The sequence below is a fragment of the Dreissena polymorpha genome, chromosome 9 (genome assembly GCF_020536995.1).
Source record: "Dreissena polymorpha isolate Duluth1 chromosome 9, UMN_Dpol_1.0, whole genome shotgun sequence".
In the NCBI taxonomy this organism is placed as follows: Eukaryota; Metazoa; Mollusca; class Bivalvia; order Myida; family Dreissenidae; genus Dreissena; species Dreissena polymorpha.
This window is the reverse complement of record NC_068363.1, coordinates 76729179-76753836: the sequence shown is the minus strand read 5'-3', so window position 1 is coordinate 76753836 and position 24658 is coordinate 76729179. Positions and strand designations below refer to the sequence as shown.

Here is a 24658-nt window from a genome sequence, read left to right as displayed (position 1 = left end):
ACATTATTGAGAAATGAATTATCTACACAGGTATGTAAATATTATTGCAATCCGTTGATATTAAGTGTCTGATATTGGGGCTTGAATGTTGCGCACAAAATCCTTGCGTAACATTATAGACAAAGAAAGAAAACTTTCCAACATTGTTTGAATGCTTCCCAGGTTGTACGCTCCAAATATTACCAATATAAACAGAAGCTTAATATTTTAGGGTGTCAACAAGTTGGACTAAGCCAGCTTGTTGTGTCGTGTCGTCCGCCGTCCGTCTCGTGCTAAAACCTTAGCATTTTGTCAAGGTTTTAAACATTGGCTCTAAAATCAAAGTGCTTCAACCTACAACTTTGAAACTTTATATGTAGCTGCTCCTTGATGAGTTCTACACGCCACACCCATATTTGGATCACTAGGTCAAAGGTCAAGGTCACTGTGACCTCTAAAAAAAAATATTCTGACAAGCTGTCATTTATTCAAAAAATGCACCCTCAGGCGAGCGTTGGCGACGGTTATGCGGTGCTTTTGTTTGTTTAATTTAACCTCTGTGTAAATGCACAACAGTTTTATAATTTAGTAGTTTTCTGTGACCTGAATTAAGTTCTAGAGAATATATTGAGCTTTTGTGTTTCAAAATGCTAAGATGTTTTTTATATGAATAAACTCGATAAGCAGGGTCTATCTGTTAATTAAGCATTGTTAAGTAGCCTTAATGTTTTTCCGATGTCAAAGTGAAAAATCCTGAGTTCCAACCAGAGGGCCAGATAAGATGCGTATTTGCGTAAAATACGCGTGACAAAAAAGAAAAACTTAAAATTTTGTTGAGTAAAAAAACTCCTGACTAAATTCGGATTACGCATCGTGTGCAATTTCAATGCGTATTAGCCTTTTATACATGCATATAACTTCATGTAAAATTTACTGGTTTCCGTCATTATGTCCCCACCGGTAAAAACGTAGTGACATCACCATCTATGTATAGAATGTGGTTCCCAACCTAATTTACACCTCAGTCAGAACGGTATCATTTCATGTTGGTGCATGATAAAGGCCAATGTTGACACAATGGGCTCCCCGCTGCATTGTTAAGAATCGATATACGCTTATGGTGAAAACATTTGACATCACATTCGCTAAAACCTGAATCGCCCAACTTCAAGCATATAGTTTTTGCTATCAGTTCATCTCTTGTGTGACACTATGGAAAAACCTTTTACCTTCAAGCACTTTTTAAATGGAGCCAAAATACACACATAATAAACAAGTTTTGTGGGCCAAGCTTAGAAGATTTTGATCGTGGCTGTACAGTGTGTGCTAAACAGTGGCTTGCCAAATTAAGACTGAAAAAGAGATTAATGGCTGCTTATGCCTTATAAGACAAGGGCAAAAAAAATCAGAAAAACTGTTAAATACCACAAAAGTGATTGCTGTCTTGTGTACAAGACTGCTTGTTATAGCGAGTTAACATTACATGTACAATTTATTATTAATTCTGATCCTTTGAACATAAATATTCCTTACAATTATCGGATTTTGATTTTTACTCATCAATAAAAAAGTTCATGAGTGAAATACCCCTCGGCTGAAAAAATTATCTGGAGCTTTGGTTGCAACGGGGAATTTATCCCACGACCATAAACAGGTGCGCAGCAAATTGTTTTTCTGCGGGCGAAAATAAAAATAAAAATATTTTTATTTAGTTTTAAGATTTTTAGGTGCGGCGATTCCATCGAACATTTAATCAATTTGTTGTGGCCTAAAATATATAAAAAAAAGTAAATAAATCTCATCATTTGACTCATCTCCCATCCAGCTCTATTTGTTAACCCTTTGCATGCAAATTTGTCGTCTGCTAAAATGTCGTCTGCTGAATTTCTAAAATTAGCATTGTCTACGATTTTTTTTTAAAGAATACTATCAGACAAGCAAACAGTTTGGATCCAGATGGGGCGCCACGTTCTGTGGCGTCTCATCTGGATCCAAACTGTTTGCAAAGGCCTTCAAAATTCGGTTCCCGCACTGAAAGAGTTAAACCTTAGTAAATATTATATTGAACACACTTTTATTCTCAATTTTGAAGCAATCAAACAGTTTTTCAATAATTGAAGCAGCACTTATTTCACATTTGCAATAAAATGGAACGCCATTTTACCCAATCTAAAAGGCCCTGGCCCCATTTCCAAAATGATGAAAAAAAACACACTGCATCCTAAATTAAAAAAAAATGAGTTTCAATTGTTATGAATATATTAAATGAATTAAAAATATGTTCAGACAACTTTTGAATATCAACATCATGTAGTTTCTTTAAAATAAAGCATGTTGATAAGCAGAACACAAACACATAAGACATTCAGAAAAAAATTACAACAAATTAAAATGTCTAGCAATCATGTGGACAGGCTTAGACACAATGCCTGAGTATATTTGAAAAGGTCCCATCAGTGGGTTTTTTCACCGTTTTGGGAATGGGGTCCCTTTGGATTAAGAAAATTAGCGGTGTTTTGACTTAAATTGGGAAAATAGTATTGTTGTTTTGCTAAAATATGCTTCAAAATTGAGGATACAAGTGTGTCCGGTATTATATTTACTAGGGTTAAACTAATATGGATGGGAGATGAACAAATATTGAGATCTATAAAAAAAAAATCTTTTCTTTTTTTGGAAACCTTCCATTGGGAATTTTTAGCTCCACTTTGGGAAAAATATATACTTTTTTCCATTGGAAATGGGTCTGGTAACCGGACCCGATTTTGAATGGAAAAAAAAACACTGCCGATGTAAGAAATGTGTCTGACAGATTAAACAATTGACTGACAGATTAAACAATTGGCTGACAAGGTTCCATTAAAAGAAGACCATTTTATCTATACATCCATCTGCCGGTTTCCCTGAGTCAGATTGATAGGCATGGAAACCATTTCCAAAGAATTAAGAATTCTGTTCTTCCTATTCCTCAGTTGGTGGGACAGCACGGAGCAGAGGCTGATCGGCACCTGTTTCGCTGTCTCTTCTCCCACATTGACTTCAGCAGTGATGGTAAAAGTGCTGGCAAAGATTTCCATCAGGTAAACCGCTACAGGCTTTCTTAATCTTTAAGACACTAAGCATGGATTCATCCCAGGAAACAGACTTGAAGTGTGTCTAAATAAGCAAATGGCTTTCAATATAATGGAGCTAAAAAAATAGGTTAAAACTAATTCTGTAATTTGTCACTTTAATAATTTGTATGTTAAATTGTCTTTGTTGTTGCTGCAAAGTGTCCTTTTTTTGCTGCATATGCAGGAAAACATATTTTTCATGTATACTACTTTTAAAAAAAATCATTTAATTTTTTTTTTAGAGAAAGCAAAGTTGTGTTTTGATAACTAAACCACAAATTACCTTGTGTCATTTAGGGACTTTCAATAGCTCTTACAGCTAGTTGATCCCTTAAAACTTCTTCAATTTTAATATTTCCACTCTGGTCTGAATTTCATTTGTTATAAATGTCACTTGTTAATTAAATTTACTCATATTAAAATAATACACTTAGTCTGGGTCTTAGTTGACTTAGGTCCTAAATGACATGTGAGGTCTCCCATATCTTGCACAATCCCTAAAAACAAAAAGTATTATCGGGCTGAAGGCCATATAGGATAGAACTTGTGTGCAAATGATTATAATGTAGCACAGACAGTAAGAGCGGGTGATAACTAGCTAAAGGTGTCACCTTGGTGTTTGTATTCCGTAAAACAACAAAGCCTGCATGTATGAAATTTAAAATCTGATCAAGTCTGCTTTAACATTAACCAGTGCGGAGTTATGGTTATTTTGATTACTGTTGTTTCTGTTGTTTTCCAGATACAGTTCTTTAAAGTATATTCTGTAGTTTTCCAGATACAGTTCTTCAAGGTTTATTATGTTGTTTTCCAGATACAGTTCTTCAAGGTTTATTATGTTGTTTTCCAGATACAGTTCTTGATACAGGAGTGTGGTACGCTACTCAGCAAGCCAAACTTCGTCTCTACATTGTGTTTTGCTATAGAGAGTCCTCTACATCACCAGAAGGTACAGTTATCTTTCAACATATGTATTCCTGAAAACTGTTTTTATCTAAGTTAAGAAAGGAATTGTTTATCCTATGAAAATGGATTTTTGTCTTATTGGTCAAATATTTGACGGGAATTCTGTCCCATTTAAGTCACAAAACAAATTTCCAATTTTTGACAGTCCGCCCCCCCCCCCTATTTTTTTCTTTTCATTCAAATTGTTATTAAATACTATATGTATACCAAACAAGAACAAACTGTTTTTCCAATTTTAGTCATAATGTTGATTTTTTTCCCAACGCAAAGAGTCCAGTCCCCATTCTCAAATTGGTGAAAACAAACCCCATGGGATAAACTAGGCTATACTTATTAACATGCTCAGTATAATGGCTAAATAATGTTGAGAGCATGACGTCATTTGATGTTTTTCTGTGGTATAATATTCTTTTATTTGTGTTTTAAACATACTCAAAACAATTGCATTAGTCTGTGATTCATGTTTTTGAATCCTTGCTTAATGAAGTTTCTTTTATTCTGCACTGTATTCATTTTACATTCTTTACCTCCATTTTAAAAACGCACATTTGTATCAGAACAAATCATAATGTAAGAAAATTGTAATGTACAGTAAAGCTTGTAAGAAAAGTACTTTTGGCTAATCCTTTTTTGTTTATCCTTATCAATGATGAGTTACAAAGACTGAAAAAGTCATAGTCATGCATTTGAACATGCTGTCACAAAGACAAGAGTGTTTTCACAGCAACAGCACACAGTGAATTTTTATCGTCAGCGGTTTGGATTTGCAAACTGTGTTTTCAGCTTCAGACCAAGTACTTAATTGCTTCAGTGTTGCTCTTTATTGAAATATTATATTTTAAATAAGAAAAATAAAATATTTCAGACTTTAAAACCCTCGACTCAGCTGTTCCCACAGATCAGTAAGATCCTACGACTGACCCGTGTGCAGGAAGTTGTGTTTGGACTCGCACTTCTGAATTCTACGAGCTCAGAACTCCGAAATCACTCCACGCAGTTTGTGAAGCAGAAGCTACCAGACCTACTACGTTCCTACATAGATGCAGGTGAGTACATAGATGCAGGTGACAGGTATTTGCGAGCAATTTTGGGAAAAGGAGTCTGGTCATATTGGGATTTTTTAATCAATAAAATGGAAAATTTGGAAAAAAATTATCGATGAAAAGGACCAAATTGGGAATTTTTTTGTCAACAAATATTGACACAAGAGGACAAAATCATATAAATTATAGTTATTTACTTTGTTAGATGTTTATAAAATAAAATTGATATATAATAATTATTAGACACTTCTTTCCATAAAAAAAAAAAATACTTAAAAAATGAAAATTGGGGAGGAGAAATACAATTTTTCGGTTTGGGATCGGTTCCGTTTTACGGCCTTTTTTAAATCGCAGAAAAACCCCTGGGTGAGTACATAGATGAGATACAGGGCCCAATAAATGGGCCAGCTAGCTCTGTATGTAGACCACTCGACTACCAATTTTAGCGGGCTTTCCAGTTGGTAGAGCACTGTACAACCAGTCCAAGTAATAACTGGCGTAATAATTGTTTTATTGATTGTTTGTTATGTAATCAGTAAACTCTAGAATTTGTGTAGACATTTTTTCAGAAATTTAAAGATTAACTCATGGATCTTTTTGATTGTTTTGAGCAGGGGCCGTTTGGATTGGGACAAAAATGTGTCTAGAACTGGGAAATTGTTTCTGTATTTTTTGCTAACACATACTTTAAATTTTGGTTAAAAGTGTTTTCAAAATTATATCCACTAAGGCTCATATTATAGAGCTGGATGGGAGATAATCTAAATTGGGTTGAATTTCAGCCCCAAATTGAAAAAAACGCACAGTTTTAGACGACATTCCCTATCCTCTGTGTTTCAGACTCAGCTGTGAGGCAGGAAGGTGGGCTGCAGGATATTGCTATAGAGGTGCTACATCTCCTCTTGGCACATCTGGTCCACTCCAAGGAACAGTTCGGCATTGGATCAGAACAGAAGGAGGCCTTCTTCTCTACTCTAAGAAAAGGTGGGAGCGACTTTACATGTTTGAGAGGAGTTGAACATGAGTTGAGAAAAAAACTCCTGTTTCTTCAGCTTTTTGACAACTAAATGGTTTATTTTTACCCCTCATAAGTTCAAGCAGTAGTGTTTTTATTATTATCTGTCCCCACACTGTGATAGAAAACTATCTATCTTGGGATTGCTCTTTTGCCTACTGTGATAGAAAACTATCTATCTTGGGATTGCTTGTTTGCCCACTGTGATAGAAAACTATCTATCTAGTGGTTGCCCATTTGCCCACTGTGATAGAAAATTATCTATCTCATGATCGCCCGTTTGCCCACTGTGATAGAAAACTATCTATCTTGGGATTGCTCTATTATCTGTCCACACACTGTGATAGAAAACTATCTATCTTGGGATAGCTTGTTTGCCCACTGTGATAGAAAACTATCTATCTAGTGGTTGCCCATTTGCCCACTGTGATAGAAAATTATCTATCTCATAATCGCCCGTTTGCCCAGTGCTAGTAGAATAAGGGCGGGGCAAGTTGTCAAAATTTGGTGGTCTTGTCGGGCAACTGGCATTTTTTAATCTTGTTTAAACCTTGAAATAATTTCTCAAAGTATTTTGCGATTCAGACACAGCATTAAGATTCAAGGTTTATAATAATGCCCGATTTATTCAAAGTTTTAATGTCAGCAGTGTTGTTTTATCTGATTTTAATTTGTTGAAAGTTGATACACGTATTAGATCTGCACTACATGTAAGGTACTTGGTTCTGGATTCCCAACTCTTTGGCTGGGCAGCTGAAGTAATGAAGATGTTTGCCCCTCTAGGAAACCAATCTTAAAATGTAAGTTTATAGTTTCCTGCTATGCTCTAAATGTGTGGACTGGTCGAAAGAAGTCGAATGAAACTATACTTTTTGAATTTTTGCAGATTTCCCTCGCGACCGCGTTCCGGTTGTTATTGGCCCACTGCTCTACCCGGAGACTGACGACATCTCCGTGGATAAGCTAGTGTTTGTAACCAGCATGCCCAAGACCCATGTGAGTAGCAATGTTGTGCTAGACAAGACCCATGTGAGTAGCAATGTTGTGCTAGTCAAGACCCATGTGAGTAGCAATGTTGTGCTAGCCAAGACCTATGTGAGTAGCAATGTTGTGCTAGCCAAGACCCATGTGAGTAGCAATATGTGCTAGCCAAGACCCATGTTAGTAGCAATGTTGTGCTAGCCAAGACCCATGTGAGTAGCAATGTTGTGCTAGCCAAGACCCATGTGAGTAGCAATGTTGTGCTAGCCAAGACCCATGTGAGTAGCAATGTTGTGCTAGCAAAATACTTGAGCCCATCTCTGGGATGACTTATACATGTTCATAAAGTGTCGTCCCAGATTAGCCTGTGCACTCCACACAGGTTAGTCAGGGACTACACTTTCTGCTTTTATGGTATTTGAAATAAAAATCTTCTTAGTTTAAAACCAGTGTAGGTGAAAAGTGTGGTTACCGATTAGACTGTGCTGTCCACACAGGCTATTCTGGGAGAAAGCTTTATGCACATGCATTAAGCCCTGTTTTCTCAGAGCACGACTCAGTTCTAAGTCTGTTTTGAAAGGATAAGCGAAAGTCGTTTTTTCATATTGCAATATACCGGTAGTGTATTAAACCTGCATTGCATGAATAATACCGGGGCCCGTTTTCACCAAACAATTCTTAGACTGAAGTCTAAGAATAAAGAAAATTCTTTAAATTAAAATATTCAAGAATTTCTTTAATTTTGAGTTAAACTCTGCAGTAAACATCCATATCTATATTATTCTTCATAAAGAACATTTTGTTAATGACATAATCACCAGTGGAGGCCTGTATATGTTGAAACACTGAACACATTTTTCTTGGTTGTAAGTCTTTTCTTTATTCTTAAGTCTAAGAATCGGTTGGTGAATACGGGCCCAGTACTAACTTGAAATGAAGATTAAGTATAAAATAAGTGACATAAATACTTTTTTGTAAAACTTGAACAACTTTAAACTAGTCAATCAAATCAGCAATTTGGAGAAGATGATCCTTAGGTGGTTTTCTTTTCTTGTTTTATAAATTGTTCCTCTCTGGAACAGATTAAGTTATGGATGGTAAATAGTACATTTTGGGGATGAACACTTAAGGTCACATAGTTCCAATGACTTGTTTGATTTTAGCCAGATGTGGAGGAATGGATGCCCTGGTTGTCATCTTCAAAGTTCTTTAATGAGTTATATTTCTGTTAACAGCTGGATGCCTCACTAGCAGACATGATGCAAGAATATGACTTCTCTTGCACAGCCAGGTAAGCTAGCCTCGGCGTCCGGTTAAGTTTTGCGTTTAGGTCCACTTTTCTCATAAAGTATCAATGCTATTGCATTCATACTTGGTACACTTACTTACTATCATAAGGGGACTGGGCAGGCAAAGTTAGATAAATCTGGATTGCATTTTGACAGAATTATGTGCCCTTTTTATACTTAGAAAGTTGAAAATTTGGTTAAACTTTGTGTTTAGGTCCATTTTTCTCCTTAAGTATCAAAGCTATTGCTTTCATACTTGCCACACTTACTAACTATCATAAGGGGACTGTGCAGGCAAAGTTATGTAACTCTGACTGGCATTTTGACAGAATTATGTGCCCTTTTTATACTTAGAAAGTTGAAAATTTGGTTAAGTTTTGTGTTTAGGTCCATTTTATTCCTGAAGTATCAAAGCTATTGCTTTTATACTTGCAACACCTACTAACTATCATAAGGGGACTGTGCAGGCAAAGTTATGTAACTCTGACTGGCATTTTGACAGAATTATGTGCCCTTTTTATACTTAGAAAGTTGAAAATTTGGTTAAGTGTTGTGTTGAGGTCCACTTTTTTCCTAAAGTATCAAAGCTATTGCTTTCATACTTGCAACACTTACTAACTATCTTAAGGGGACTGTGCAGACAAAGTTATGTAACTCTGACTGGCATTTTGACAGAATTATGGGCCCTTTATACTTGAAAATTTGGTTTAGTTTTTGTTTTGGTCCACTTTACCCCTAAAGTATCATAGATATTGCTTTCATACTTTAAACACTCACAAACTATTATAAGGGGACAGTAGAGGACAAGTTGCATAACTCTGGTTGTCATTTTTACAGAATTATGACCCTTTTTTGAATTTGAATATATGGTTACATTTTGTGTTAAGGTCCACTTTACTTCTAAAGTATCAAGGCTATTGCTTTTAAACTTCAAATTCTTTCATGCTATCATGCGGTAACTGTACCTGGCAAGTTGAATTTTACCTTGACCTTTGAATGACCTTGACTCTCAAGGTCAAATTATTAAATTTTGCTTAAATTGCCATAACTTCTATATTTATGATTAGATTCGATTGATACTTTAACAAAACAACTCTTACCTTTCATACCACAATAGACTCCACCCAAACCATCTCCCACGTCCCCCCCCGACCCCCCCCCCCCCCCAAATCCCCCCTCAATCTCCCCCATTATTTATTTTTATGTCCCCCACCAGAGCTCCAGATAAGGTTTTGTGAAATTCTTAAATTACTACCAGATTTTCAAAAAGAATTCTTAACTCTGAAATTTTATTCTTAACGTTACTACTAAGTTTTGGAAAACAATTCTTATTTTTTTCTGAATGACCTAAAAATAAATAATAATGATTATTTTCATGCAAAAAAAAATCAAAATAAACATACTAGCAACTTTATTTATACTAGTTCAACAGTGTCTTTTCAGTATTATACAATTTTATTTTTCCAATACCTTCATATAGTGCTGCAACAATACGCCAAAAACCGTATTGCAATATATTGCCAGTTCAAAAACCCGTATTGCAATATATCGCAATATATTTCTAACTTGTACCAAAATTATAACTTGCCAATTACCCGATAATCCCGTATATTCCAGTTTTAAAGCAAATTCTGGTAAATATTTACTTTAAATGTACTCAAGAATAACAAGAAACACAAACATTTGCAAATTTTCTTAAGTATCAAATACATTTTGGCATTTGTTACTATTTAAAGATGTGATGAAATAACGTCCAACCGGGGCGTTTTTTTCCACTGAACACGCGTAATTCATCTGACGTGAAGTTCCCATTTTTATACAACACAAAATACACCCATACTTTCCATGCGACGTTCTACATGTCTGTATAATTTTCGCGCGCTTTTTATTGAGACAAAGGATAAAGCACTTTTTATTTGACGCTAGAATTTCTTATTGTCGCATTAGCATTGAAATTTGGAAGCGTATTTCCGAAATTCGGATTACAAATTTAATAATGCTCAATTCAGAATCGAACGAAACATTTACAGCTGTTCGCAATTAATTCAACGATAATCTGTTCAAAAGCATCGAACGAATGCTCCGATGCAACAACGCTACTCCGTAAAATACACTTTCAGAATGTTATTTTTACGGAAAAAAATTTTACAATGCTTTGTTTTGTTTACCTTGTTATCATTATTTTGGATGGCTTTTCTTGACGAAATGTGAATGAATTTTGTAAAATTTTCGTACCGGTATGATGAAAATCGTATCGCAATACAATATGCAGATTGCGTATTGCGATATATACCGATATACCGGTATATTGTTGCAGCACTACCTTCATATGCCCAAACTGTGTTTAGATTGCATGCCTTAGATGAATTTTTACATATTTCACATTTAAAACGGGTCTCCCCTTCAATCTTTTCAACGATTAGCCACGGGACTTGTCCCTTCCACTCGTTCAATGTTTTCTTGTGTGTTTAAGTTTGGACCCGTTGTGTCGCGTTTTTGTTTAGCTTTTCCGACTGTGTCGGCAACTGAACATACAACATCGTATAAGATATTTTCTATAATGCCTTTCTAAACATTTAACTTCGGCTCACTTTGCGTACAATATGTTAAAAGCGTGTTTTGGACGCTTTGAAGTTTTTTAGGACGCTTTCTGGACGCCGCCATTGTTTTTTGACAGATAGACTGTATACGCCGCTTTTATTGGAAAAAAATGCGCTTTGTTAAACAAACCCGATAACCATTCTATATAAGCACCGCAAAGATCTTTAATACGCGAAAAGAACTCAATAAAAATCGATACGAACCGATGTAAAAATAATATTCGTAACTTGATTTTGTAATTCTTAATGGTACGACAAGATTTGAAAATAAATACGTAACGGACTTGAAAATAATTCGTAATTACGAAAATACGACCCTTATCTGGAGCTCTGCCCACTATAGTAGTGGGGGACATATTGTTTTTGCCCTGTCTGTTGGTCTGTCGGTTGGTCTGTCTGTTGGTCTGTCTGTTTGCGCCAACTTTAACATTTTGCAATAACTTTTGCTATATTGAAGATAGCAACTTCATATTTGGCATGCATGTGTATCTCATGAAGCTGCAAATTTTGAGGGGTGAAAGGTCAAGGTCATCCTTCAAGGTCAGAGGTCAAATATATCTGGCCAAAATCGCTCATTTTATGAATACTTTTGCAATATTGAAGATAGCAACTTGATATTTGGCATGCATGTGTATCTCATGGAGCTGCACATTTTGAGTGGTGAAAGGTCAAGGTCATCCTTCAAGGTCAGAGGTCAAATATGTGGCCCAAATCGCTTATTTTATAAATACTTTTGCAATATTGAAGATAGCAACTTGATATTTGGCATGCATGTGCATCTCATGGAGCTGCACATTTTGAGTGGTGAAAGGTCAAGGTCATCCTTCAAGGTCAGAGGTCAAATATATTTGGTCCAAATTGCTTATTTTATGAATACTTTTGCAATATTGAATATAGCAACTTGATTTTTGGCATGCATGTGTATCTCATGGAGCTGCACATTTTGAGTGGTGAAAGGTCAAGGTCATCCTTCACAAGGTCAAGGTCATCCTTCAAAGTCAAACGTCATATAGGGGAACATTGTGTTTCACAAACGCATCTTGTTTTTAATTATAGTTCATCTAATAAATGACCAGCATATAGCAGTTGAACTGTGTCAGTATGTCTGTCAGTCTGTCCGTCCGTCCGAAAAGATCTTTAACATTGGCCATAACTTTTTCACTTTTGCAGATAGCAACTTGATATTTGGCATGCATGTTGTATCTCATGGAGCTGCACATTTTGAGTGGTGAAAGGTCAAGGTCATCCTTCAAGGTCAAATTTCAAATTTATGGTGTCTGTCCGTCCAAAAACTTTAACATTGGCCATAACTTTTCAATATTGAAGATAGCAACTTGATATTTGGCATGCATGTGTATCTCATGGAGCTGAATAATCGAAATCTTTTGTTTAAAATTTAAAAGTAAAAAAAATAATTAAAAAATATTATTTTTTAAATTTATGTCCAGGATTTTTTCTGCTATTTAAAAAAGGCGGTAGAACCAAAGCAAACAGACCCAATCCCAAGCAGATATTGTATATATAAAAAAATCCTGATTCCCAAAAAAAAAAAAAAAAATTAAGAAAGAAATGTGTCTTATGATTATTATAGCGCAATTTTCTTTCATAAACATGTAACAACATAAATAAATATAATTTATATTATTTTGTCCTGTGTAAATATTTGTGGATAAAAAAGCCCAATTTGTTCATTTTGTCCATAAAAAAAATCCCAATTTTGCCATTATATCCATTTTAAAATCCCAATTTGACCAGACTCTTTTTTCCCAAAATGGATAGAAAAAACCTTGTTGTCAAAACCTGCTAATTCTCCCCATGTCGCCGCAGCATTGAAGCATGTCGGGGCCTGCTCCTGGAGTTTGGAGCTCGAGACCTGAGCCCGGCAGTGGTGGCGCGGGTGTTCGGCATGATGGCTAAGAACCCTTCCAGTCTTCCAGACCAACCCACACAGGTACATCATCCATTGAACCTCATTTTGAGAAAATTGTTCTAAATGCATCTGCAAAAAAAGTGTCTTTACAGATTAGCCTGTGCATTCGCGCAGGCTAAGCAAGAACGACAATCTCCGCCTAGACTCAATTTTCAGGCATATCAGATTGGTATAGAAGAGACTGTTTTAAAAGAAAAATTCCATGAAAGCGAAAAGTGTTGTCACTGATTGGTCTGTGCACTTTGCGACGACCCTTTATGCACATGCTTTAAATCTAGTTTTTGCAGAACGATGCTCAAATTTGGAGCTTACTCTTAATATATTAGCTACAAAGGCAGAGATTTTAGTACGATAAAGGGAAAAGGACTAGATCTACAAAAGCAGCAGTAAAATTCATTTTTATAAAGATTTGCCTTTTGCATATATGATTTTGTTCCATATTTATACCTTTTCTTTTCCAATTAAAACTTAAATTGAGATTTCAAGATAATTATAGGCAACAAAATATACCTTTCGAGCAATTAAATGGGGCCAAATATCACTCCCACATTAGTCCTTATAATCACAGAATACAAAGTGATTGGCTGTTTCAGGTGAACACTGCACCGGGCAGTGGGTGGGGCGACATTGGCAAAGATAAGATGGACCAGCCTGGTGTGAACACATGGAATGTGGAGAACTTTGTGCAGTGCATACAGGACTTGGTGAGTCAGTAAACACATGGAGGTGGCATAGCATTAAGCTTAGTGGTTGTTAAAAAAAAGTGATTTTTAAAGTTCAAATTTCCAATGTTTTCTGGTGTTTTCATTTATCTACCTTTGACTTTGCAGATCTAGACTTTTGTCCATACATCATTTCTAACCTGTGTGTAATATCAAATATTTAAATGTTAATTTAACAGTAATTTTTTTCTTTGATAAAACATGCAAAGGCATCTTATTCTCACGGTAAATTATTACATGAATAATTTATTGAAATAAGTCAAACAAGAGGAAATTATGACTTTCGTTAGTAAACTCCCAAGCAGATATTTTTACTGGACGAGACTGTTTAACAAAATTTTCCTTGCATGTGCCTAAAGTGTCATCCCAGATTAGCCTGTGCAGTCCACACAGGCTAATCAGTGATGACACTTTACGCCTAAATTTGATTTTCATTAAGAAAAGACTTCTTTATATTTCAAATTCCTTAAAAGTGAAAGTGTTGTCCCTGTTTAGCACAGGCTAATCTGTGACAACACTAATCGCACATGCAATAAGTTTTCCCATAAGGAGACTCGATATTCCCACGCTTCAGGCTCCAAACATGAACTTTAATGTACATTTAGTGTCGTCCTAGATTAGCCTGTGCAGTCAGGGACGACATGTTTCGCCTAAGTCAATAAATTTTCCCACTGTTCAGGCTCCCAACATTAACTGGCGTGAGGTGGTGGGGGAGCTGGACTACCCTCAGTTCTTTGTGGCCAACAAGCGGGGCCTACACGTGCTCAAGAAGGGGCTCATTCTGGGGCTACAGGAGATCTTCCCCGTCGAATATCTTTACAGGCTGTGGAAGAATACGGAGGGACAGGTAATGAGGCATTTTTACCACCTTTTTGTGTTAAACCATTTGCGCTCATTTTGAAGGAAAATGGCATAATTTCTGTTGTGTCACAGAAAAAAAAACGGCCTTGTTAGCCCAGGTTTCAAGTTTTAGCACACCTGAGCATAAAGTGCTTATGGTTAGCTATTGTTGACTTTGTGGCCGGCGTCTTTTTGTGGGTCTTCAAATTAAACCAGTTTTATCGAACACTTAGCGCTGTCTTATGACTATGCATATTTTGATTATGATCATCTGTAAATCACCGTTCAACTGTGTGTTCATGTCACCATTTAACTCTTTCAGTGCTGGAACCGAATTTTGAAGGCCTTTGCAAACAATTAGGATCCAGATGAGACGCCACAAAACGTGGCGTCTCATCAGGATCCAAACTGTTTGCTATTCTGATAGTATTTTTTGAAAAAAATCAAAGAAAATGCTAATTTTAGAAATTCTGCAGACGACATTTTAGCATACGACAAATTTCCCAGCATGCAAAGGGTTAACACACATGCATTAAACCCCTTTTTCACAGAGCAAGGTCCAAATCAAATGTTCTGTCATTCAGCTCTCGTTCATTATCCAATCCCTGCGCAATCCTGACGTGTTCTGCTTCGCTGACTACCCGTGTCACTCTGTGGTCATTGACATCCTGAAGACACCACCGGACGACGAGAAACGAGAGATCGTCACATGGAAATCCCTGGACCTGGTAGAGGTGCTACTGCGCCTGTCGGAGGTGGGACACTATCAGCAGGTCCTGGAACTCTTCAAGTTCCCTGTACAGAACTGCCCTGACATGCTGGTCCTTGCGCTACTGCAGATTTCTGTAAGTATTTTGGAATGTTTGATGTTCAATTGTGTTACAGATTTCAGTGACTCTTCAAGACAATTCATCTGCATTAATTTGTTGTATATGAATATCTCACATCCTACAAAAATGACCTAATCCGATTGGCTTAGAGCCGTCCATTGCCCATGCTGTATAATTTTCCATACACCCCCAGAAATTTCCATACACCGCGAGTAATCGAGTAGTCGGTTGAGGTGTAATCGTTAAACAGTAACTGATGGTGTATGTGATATACACCTGCAGTACTTTTATACCATGAAATTACTGAGGGTGTATATCCCATGCACCATCAGTTACTAACAGTGTAAATAATAATATCTGCACAGAATTGTCACAGATTTCAATGAATCTTCAAGACAATTCATCTGCAATGTTTATTTGTTTTAAGGTTATTTTTTGGAAACACATCTTTGAGAACAAAAACTAAGAACAAATATATGTTGAGTCAAAAAATGTATGCAATTTTTATGTTTTGCACTATCAAACATTGACTCAGAACTTGCTTGTTTTATTGTTGTTGGTGTTGGTGTTATTGTTTCAGAAATTCATTTTTTTGCAAAAATTATTTAAACTGTCTTATTTTTTTATTCACAACATTTTATGTAAGGAATGAGTTCAATTTAACATAATACAGATAATATAAATGACAAACTTGCTTAAAGTCTGTTTCATGGCACTCATTAAATAACGAAGTAACTTGCTTTCTAAGGCTATTTTCAGGCTAAAAATCATCATCTATTTTCAACAAAATGTTCCCTTTTCAGCCGACATGGAACACCCTGAAGCAGGAGCTGATCTCCATGCTGATGCCTCTGTTCCTTGGCAACCACCAGAACTCTGCAGTGGTGCTGCACTACGCCTGGCACTGCCAGGGCCACTCGAGCACCATCCGCACCCTCATCATGCACTCGATGGCCGAGTGGTACATGAGAGGGGAGCCCCACGACCAGACCAGGCTCTCACGGATACTGGATGTGGCTCAGGACCTTAAGGTAGGGCGTCCTGGATCCAGGCCTTGGAACACTCGTGATTCTTTGAAAACTGGTCTAAGTGAGATAGTTGAGCAGGAGGTATGAGATGTTCATTAACCTACTACACATGTATATGAATTTGATTATAGAAACATATTTATTAGAACAATAAGGACTTGTTCATAGAAAAATTAATCTTGTATTAATCTCTAATATGTTTTTAATTATTTGTACTCAGTAATGCTATTAAACCCTTTCAACGTGCAGACAAAAGGTTGGTAAGCTTTATGTGTGAAAGAAAAGTTTTGGTACATTAAAGTTTTTCAGCAAGTGATAAATAAATAATTCATGTTTTTTAGCTCGTCTGTTTTCGGAGAAAACCCGAGGTACTGTCATAGCCAGCTCGGCGTCTGGCTTTCGCCGTGCTAAAACCTTAAAATTGGCTCTAAAATCGAAGTGCTTTCACATACAGCATTGAAACTTCATATGTAGCTGCACCTTGATGAGTTCTACACGCCACACGCATTTTTGGGTCACTAGGTCAAAGGTCAAGGTCACTGTGACCTCTAATATTCTTCTGGCAAGCTTTCATTTATTCAAAACTGCACCCGCAGCAGAGCATTGGCACCCCCTATGCGGTGCTCTTGTTTTATATATACGCCCGTTCAAAACGGGACGTATTATAAGATGACCCTTGACGAGCGGCGTCCACAGCAGTGTCCCCTCTCTAATTCAAATAGTTTTCATCCGATCTTCACCAAACTTGGTCAGAAGTTGTGTCTAGATGATATCTAGGTCAAGTTCAAATATGGGTCATGCTGGGTCAAAAAATAGGTCACAGGGTCACTAAGTGCGTTTAAAACAACAATCACAATTGTGTCTTTTACTGTAGTCCACAAGTTGTCTAAAACCTTCAAACGGGCATATCTTGTGACATTTTGGCACAATTGTTAGTCCCCTACCGGTTTTACCGGAGGGGACTTATGGTTTTGTCTCCGTTTGTCCGTCCGTCACACTTTTCTGGATCCTGCGATAACTTTAAAAGTTTTTTATATTTTTTCATGAAACTTGAAACATGGATAGAAGGCAATATGGACATTATGTACGTCATTTCATTTTGTTCATAGGTCAACAATTCTGGTTGCTATGGCAACAAATAGACTAGAAATACTGCTGAAAATGGTGTGTTTTTCTGGATCCTGCAATAACTTTGAAAGTTCTTAATATTTTTTCATGAAACTTGAAATATGGATAGATGGCAATATGGACATTATGCACGTCATTTCATTTTGTTAATACGTCAACAATTCTGGTTGCATTGGCAACAAATAGACTAGAAATACTGCTGAAAATGGTGGTTTTCTGGATCCTGCGATAACTTAAAAAGTTTTAAATATTTTTTCATGAAACTTGAAATATGGATAGATGTCAATATGGACATTATGCACGTCATTTCATGTTGTTCCTACGTCAAAAATAATGGTTGCTATGGCAACAAATAGACTAGAAATACTGCTGAAAATGGTGTTTTTTTCTGGATCCTGCGATAACTTTGAAAGTTCTTAATATTTTTTCATGAAACTTGAAACATGGATAGATGGCAATATGGACATTATGCACGTCATTTCATTTTGTTCATACCTCAAAAATTATGGTTGCTATGGCAACAAATAGACTCGAAATACTGCTGAAAATGGTGGTTTTCTGGATCCTGCGATAACGTAAAAAGTTCTTAATATTTTTTCATGAAACTTGAAATGTGGATAGATGGCAATATGGACATTATGCACGTCATTTCATTTTGTTCATACGTCAAAAATTCTGGTTGCTATTTCAACAAAAAGACTAGAAATACTGCTGAAAACGGTGTGTTTTTTTCTGGATCCTGCAATAACTTTAAAAGTTCTTAAGGTAGCGCACCTTCAATGGGCACATATCCAAATATAATCTAATTAATTATTTTCTTAATCAGCATCATTTCACTGAACTACATGCAAATTTGTAGGTAGGCTTTCCATGCTTTAAAAAAAAATATACCGATTTTTTCAAAACCACCCCCACGCTCGGCTTTTGTCCAGTTTATTTACACCCCTGGGGTATATAAAAGCTCCATAATTCATTCAAATTTCCAAATATGGGCATGCAGTTGGTGTGTACAGATGCTGTAAAGGTGTTTAAAGTTTAAACAAGATGAAATAAGTATTCTTTTACAGACATTTATTTTTTACAAATTTTTCTCTATGGAAGAGCGCCATGAAATGTAAGTGATTTCAGCCAAGTAAAAATGGGGTCGGTTAAAAACAAAGTGTCATAAAATTCAAAATAGTTTCATTTAAGTCATATTTTAAACTTAGTTTATAGAAATACTATATACAGCAAAAATACCAAGAACTAGACAGATTTACCGTTTACTTTTTGAAATAAAAATAAAAATGCAACATGCATGGTTCGTATTTTCAACAGTAAATCACCCAATTTCGCCATAACGTTGTTTTAATTTTAATAATTGAAGAATGTGCATAAAAATTGCAACATATTTAACAATAAATATAGCTTATATGCCATATTAAATCAAATTACGTTAGAAAATAAATAAAACGCGTCGCAAAAAAGTATACGTCATCGGCAGGATTCGAACCTGCGCGGGAATATCCCAAAAGATTTCTAGTCTATCGCCTTAACCACTAGGCTATGGCACCTAATAGTAGGCTCTTCAACCTTCGAAGAAATCGCGGGAAATCATTAGAGGTGCGCTACCTTAATATTTTTTCATGAAACTTGAAACATGGATAGAAGGCAATATGGACATTATGTACGTCATTTCATTTTGTTCATACGTCAACAATTCTGGTAACTATGTCAACAAATAGACTAGAAATACTGCTGAAAATGGTGTTTTTTTCTGGATCCTGCAATAACTTTGAAAGTTCTTAATATTTTTTCATGAAACTTGAAATATGGATAGATGGCAATATGGACATTATGCACGTCATTTCATTTTGTTCATACGTCAACAATTCTAGTTGCATTGGCAAAAAATAGACTAGAAATACTGCTGAAAATGGTGGTTTTCTGGATCCTGCGATAACTTAAAAAGTTCTAAATATTTTTTCATGAAACTTGAAATATGGATAGATGTCAATATGGACATTATGCACGTCATTTCATGTTGTTCCTACGTCAAAAATTATGGTTGCTATGGCAACAAATAGACTAGAAATACTGCTGAAAATGGTTTTTTTTTCTGGATCCTGAGATAACTTTGAAAGTTCTTAATATTTTTTCATGAAACTTGAAATGTGGATAGATGGCAATATGGACATTATGCACGTCATTTCATTTTGTTCATACGTCAAAAATTCTGGTTGCTATGTCAACAAATAGACTAGAAATACTGCTGAAAATGGAATTTTTTTCTGGATCCTGCAATAACTTTAAAAGTTCTTAATATTTTTTCATGAAACTTGAAACATGGATAGATGGCAATATGGACATTATGCACGTCATTTCATTTTGTTCATATGTCAAAAATTCTGGTTGCTATGTCAACAAATAGACTAGAAATACTGCTGAAAATGGTGTTTTTTTCTGGATTCTGCAATAACTTTAAAAGTTCGTAATATTTTTTCATGAAACTTGAAACATGGATAGAAGGCAATATGGACATTATGTACGTCATTTCATTTTGTTCATACGTCAAAAATTCTGGTTGCTATGTCAACAAATAGACTAGAAATACTGCTGAAAATGGTGTTTTTTTCTGGATCCTGCAATAACTTTAAAAGTTCGTAATATTTTTTCATGAAACTTGAAACATGGATAGAAGGCAATATGGACATTATGCACGTCATTTCATTTTGTTCATACGTCAACAATTCTGGTTGTTATGGCAACAAATAGACTAGAAATACTGCTGAAAATGGTGTTTTTTCTGGATCCTGCAATAACTTTAAAAGTTCTTAATATTTTTTCATGAAACTTGAAATATGGATAGATGGCAATATGGACATTATGCACGTCATTTCATTTTGTTCATACGTCAACAATTCTGGTTGCATTGGCAACAAATAGACTAGAAAAACTGCTGAAAATGGTGTTTTTTTTCTGAATCCTGCAATAACTTTAAAAGTTCTTAATATTTTTTCATGAAACTTGAAACATGGATAGAAGGCAATATGGACATTATGTACGTCATTTCATTTTGTTCATACGTCAACAATTCTGGTTGCTTTGGCAACAAATAGACTAGAAATACTGCTGAAAATGGTGTTTTTTTCTGGATCCTGCAATAACTTTGAAAGTTCTTAATATTTTTTCATGAAACTTGAAATATGGATAGATGGCAATATGGACATTATGCACGTCATTTCATTTTGTTCATACGTCAACAATTCTGGTTGCATTGGCAACAAATAGACTAGAAATCATGCTGAAAATGGTGGTTTTCTGGATCCTACGATAACTTAAAAGTTTTAAATATTTTTTCATGAAACTTGAAATATGGATAGATGGCAATATGGACATTATGCACGTCATTTCATGTTGTTCCTACGTCAAAAATTATGGTTGCTATGGCAACAAATAGACTAGAAATACTGCTGAAAATGGTGTTTTTTTCTGGATCCTGCGATAACTTTGAAAGTTCTTAATATTTTTTCATGAAACTTGAAACATGTATAAATGGCAATATGGACATTATGCACGTCATTTCATTTTGTTCATACGTCAAAAATTCTGGTTGCTATAGCAACAAATAGACTAGAAATACTGCTGAAAATGCTGTTTTTTTCTGGATCCTGCAATAACTTTAAAATTTCTTAATATTTTTTCATGAAACTTTAAACATGGATAGATGGCAATATGGACATTAAGAACGTCATTTAATTGTGTTCATACGTCAAAAATTATGGTTGCTATGGCAACAAATAAACTAGAAATACTGCTGGAAATGGTGGTTTTCTTGATCCTGCGATAACTTTAAAAGTTCTTAATATTTTTTCATGAAACTTGGAACATGGATAGATGTCAATATGGACAATATGCACGTCATTTCATTTTGTTCATACGTCAAAAATTATGGTTGCTATGGCAACAAATAGACTAGAAATACTGCTGAAAATGGTGTTTTTTTCTGGATCCTGCGATAACTTTAAAAGTTCTTAATATTTTTTCATGAAACTTGGAACATGGATAGATGTCAATATGGACATTATGCGCGTCATTTCATTTTGTTCCTACGTCGTAAATTCTCGTTGCTATGGCAACAAATAGGCTAGAAATACTGCTGGAAAAGGTGGTTTTCTGGATCCTGCGATAACTTTAAAAGTTCTTAATATTTTTTCATGAAATTTGGAACATGGATAGATGGCAATATGGACATTATGCACGTCATTTCATTGTGTTCCTACATCAAAAATTCTGGTTGCTATGGCAACAAATAAAAAAATTATTATGACAATCGTGGAATTTCTGACAATGGAGGAGCCGGTAGGGGACTTTAATTGCTTGGCAATAGTCTTTTTTTCTCATGTAAATGTTGAACTAAAAACAATAAATCTATATATTAAAAAAATCTACCAAAAATATTATGTATTCCTTTCTGTTATTGCAGGCCCTCTCTATGCTGCTCAACGCCACACCGTTTGCATTCGTCATTGACCTGGCCTGCCTGGCCTCGCGCAGGGAATACCTCAAACTGGACAAGTGGCTGGGAGACAAGATAAGAGAACACAGGGTAGGAATTGTGAAGATGAAATCCATATGTTATTTTCAAATAGTGATTTTCAAAACCAGCGTGGAATTCTGCCTCCTTTCTGCAGATTTCCTCCTTATAGTTGATATCACACTTTTAAATGCCAAGTTATTTTGCCACTGTTATGGTTCATATTACGCTCGTGCATTAAGCCCTGTTTTCCCAGCTCGCTGCTCATTCTCTACTGAGCAGCTGTTCATCTAGATGTGTGGGACAAATACAAATACAAATTTTATTAAAAGTTGGTTTGTACAAAAAAAGTATAACATTAGCGATGTATCGCTGTTGACCGACGCTCTTCGAGCGCCCCTGCCCCCAGCTGGTAGATGGTTTCCTGCTCTCAACTTGGTCTATTTTCTATTTAGGAGCCGTTCATCCAGATGTGTGTGACGTTCCTGAAGCGTCGCTGCCCCCAGTTGGTCGGTGGTTTCCCCAAGGAGGACCTCAAGAGTCAGCAGTTGCCCCCAGAAACCATCAAGGTCATGTTGACCTGTCTACAGCAGGTTGCAGGGTGAGTGATGAGACATTTAATTCTATCTTGAGATGATAGCAGTTGGACTTTCACTCTGTCCATCACTCCGTCCATCCTGAATCAGGGCTCTTGCTTGGTTAACATTTTCTTTCCCCATCCATTTTCGCCATTTAAACTTTTTTCCTCTCTTTAAAACAATATACACCTTTATTGTCAAAATTGGTGTTTTTTTCATTATTTGTGGGCTTGGCACCTACATTAATAAACACATTTATTTGTTCTGAAGCTTCAACACCAGGATTTGAAATATTGTTGTGAAATGGTGGGTGACAAAAACTGTCTTAACACTGACTTAAGTTTTACTTGTGGTGGTTTACAGCTGAATAAACAAACACATTGCTTGTTTCAGAAGTATCAATCAGGAGTTAGCGGAGGTCATACTGACAATGATTAACAACGCCAGCATGCTGATGAAGCAGTGGCAAAGCTCAGTCGGACCGAAACCTCCCAACCCTGGCACTCCGGGACAAGCGATGGGTCCCGGACCGGGTGTGCCACTTGGGCCAACAGGAATTCAGGGCAATCCCGGCCTCAGCATGGGTCTGGGAATGGGTCAGAACACCATGGGCTCTGGAATGGCTGGAAATACAGCCTCACAGCAGGTGGGAATGGTAAACAGACATAAGCCACTCTGATATTAGTCAGTATCGTCATTGGAAATTTCAGTAGATATTTAATCAATATATATATAAATATTTATTAATGAATATTAAGGGGGAACAATTGCCTTGTCACATTTTTACAAAAAGAAACCCCTTTTAAACTAGCTATTGCAGGGGTTTCACTGGCCCCAAAAAAGTTGTCGCCACTTTTTCGCGGCGTGAAAACTGTCGGTTATTCCAACCTTATTAATAAGAACAAGCATTTAAAGAAACCTTACTACATTGATGTCAATGACTATATTATCACTATAAAAAGTATGTTATTACATAAAAAACACAAAGTACCTTCTTAAGTCATACCTTCATAAGTCTTAATAAGCTTTATTTGTATATAAATAACATTTTTTCAACTTGATAACAACACAGATAACCAAAATAATATAATAATGTTAACATCAATGCCTTAAACATAATGCTGCATAAATGTTTAAAGATTAATTATTTAAACATAGAATCACACGAATGTACATCATTTGAAATGGAAAAAGAAATATAAAAGATCAGAAAATAAATCATCTCGCTTCAAATTGTTTAACAGTTATATTTGGTTATTTGGACATAACATACATCTGCTTCTGTTGTTAAAACGTTTTCTGTTAGTGGTGGATGATTTCCAGGTTCAATTAAATGAATGTTTTGTCACGCCTATTTCCTGACAGAAAGGCACAGATAATTGCCATCATCCATTCTAGTTGCCTGAAATAACATAAAAAAATATTTTTACAAACTATCAACAACAAACCAACACATACATGTCCCTATCTTTAAATGTCCAAATTTTAACATATCTGAAATATAGTACATTGAGTCAACAATATACTTTTTTTTTCAGAAATTGTTGGTATCTTAATCAAATTATATCCTTCCCAGAACAGTAAAATAACTCTTAAACAGAAATGCTCTCAAATACCTGTTGAAACAAGTTTGTATTTGTTTTTGTGGAGAAATTAAATGCTTTTGCCAGCCCCATGCCATGGTTATGCTTAAAGAAATAGCGGCCCTATTAATCATTATAATTATTGATCGTTGTGACAGTTTTTCCCCATGTTACTTAATTTATTGCTCAATATCATAAAGGGGCCGTTAATCCGATAATAACCCCCATAAGACTTGACAATAGCAGTAAAAACACCGTTTGTAACACTTGCACGCTTCAGTGATTTCAATTTATACTCTGCACTGTAGGTCGCTTACATCGTCGTAAATCAATATTTACAACTGACAGATGCTGGCTGCTAATGCTCGGTCGCGTGATTTCAATTTGCAGTATACATTTTAATGTCATAAATACTGACCTGTTATCGTATGCTTATACTTTCCAAGGGGAAATAACTCATCCGGAATTTTAACTGGGAATCCGCCACCTCAATACCGTAATACAGGCCAGGTTAAAC

The 24658-nt window shown here is 35.8% G+C and overlaps 1 protein-coding gene across 1 annotated transcript in view; it reads left to right on the top strand.

The window, feature by feature from the left end:
- The window catches only part of LOC127843930 (CCR4-NOT transcription complex subunit 1-like), a 94698-nt gene that overhangs the window by 2726 nt on the left and 67314 nt on the right, over window positions 1-24658 (top strand). The window contains exons 2-15 of the mRNA XM_052373832.1: window positions 2952-3059; window positions 3943-4041; window positions 4924-5104; window positions 5942-6085; window positions 7003-7112; window positions 8333-8388; window positions 12814-12937; window positions 13510-13620; window positions 14318-14485; window positions 15063-15323; window positions 16112-16339; window positions 21930-22052; window positions 22436-22581; window positions 22952-23213. Of these exons, the coding sequence (XP_052229792.1) occupies window positions 2952-3059; window positions 3943-4041; window positions 4924-5104; window positions 5942-6085; window positions 7003-7112; window positions 8333-8388; window positions 12814-12937; window positions 13510-13620; window positions 14318-14485; window positions 15063-15323; window positions 16112-16339; window positions 21930-22052; window positions 22436-22581; window positions 22952-23213 (2121 nt within the window). The remainder of the gene's footprint in view (window positions 1-2951; window positions 3060-3942; window positions 4042-4923; window positions 5105-5941; window positions 6086-7002; window positions 7113-8332; window positions 8389-12813; window positions 12938-13509; window positions 13621-14317; window positions 14486-15062; window positions 15324-16111; window positions 16340-21929; window positions 22053-22435; window positions 22582-22951; window positions 23214-24658) is intronic.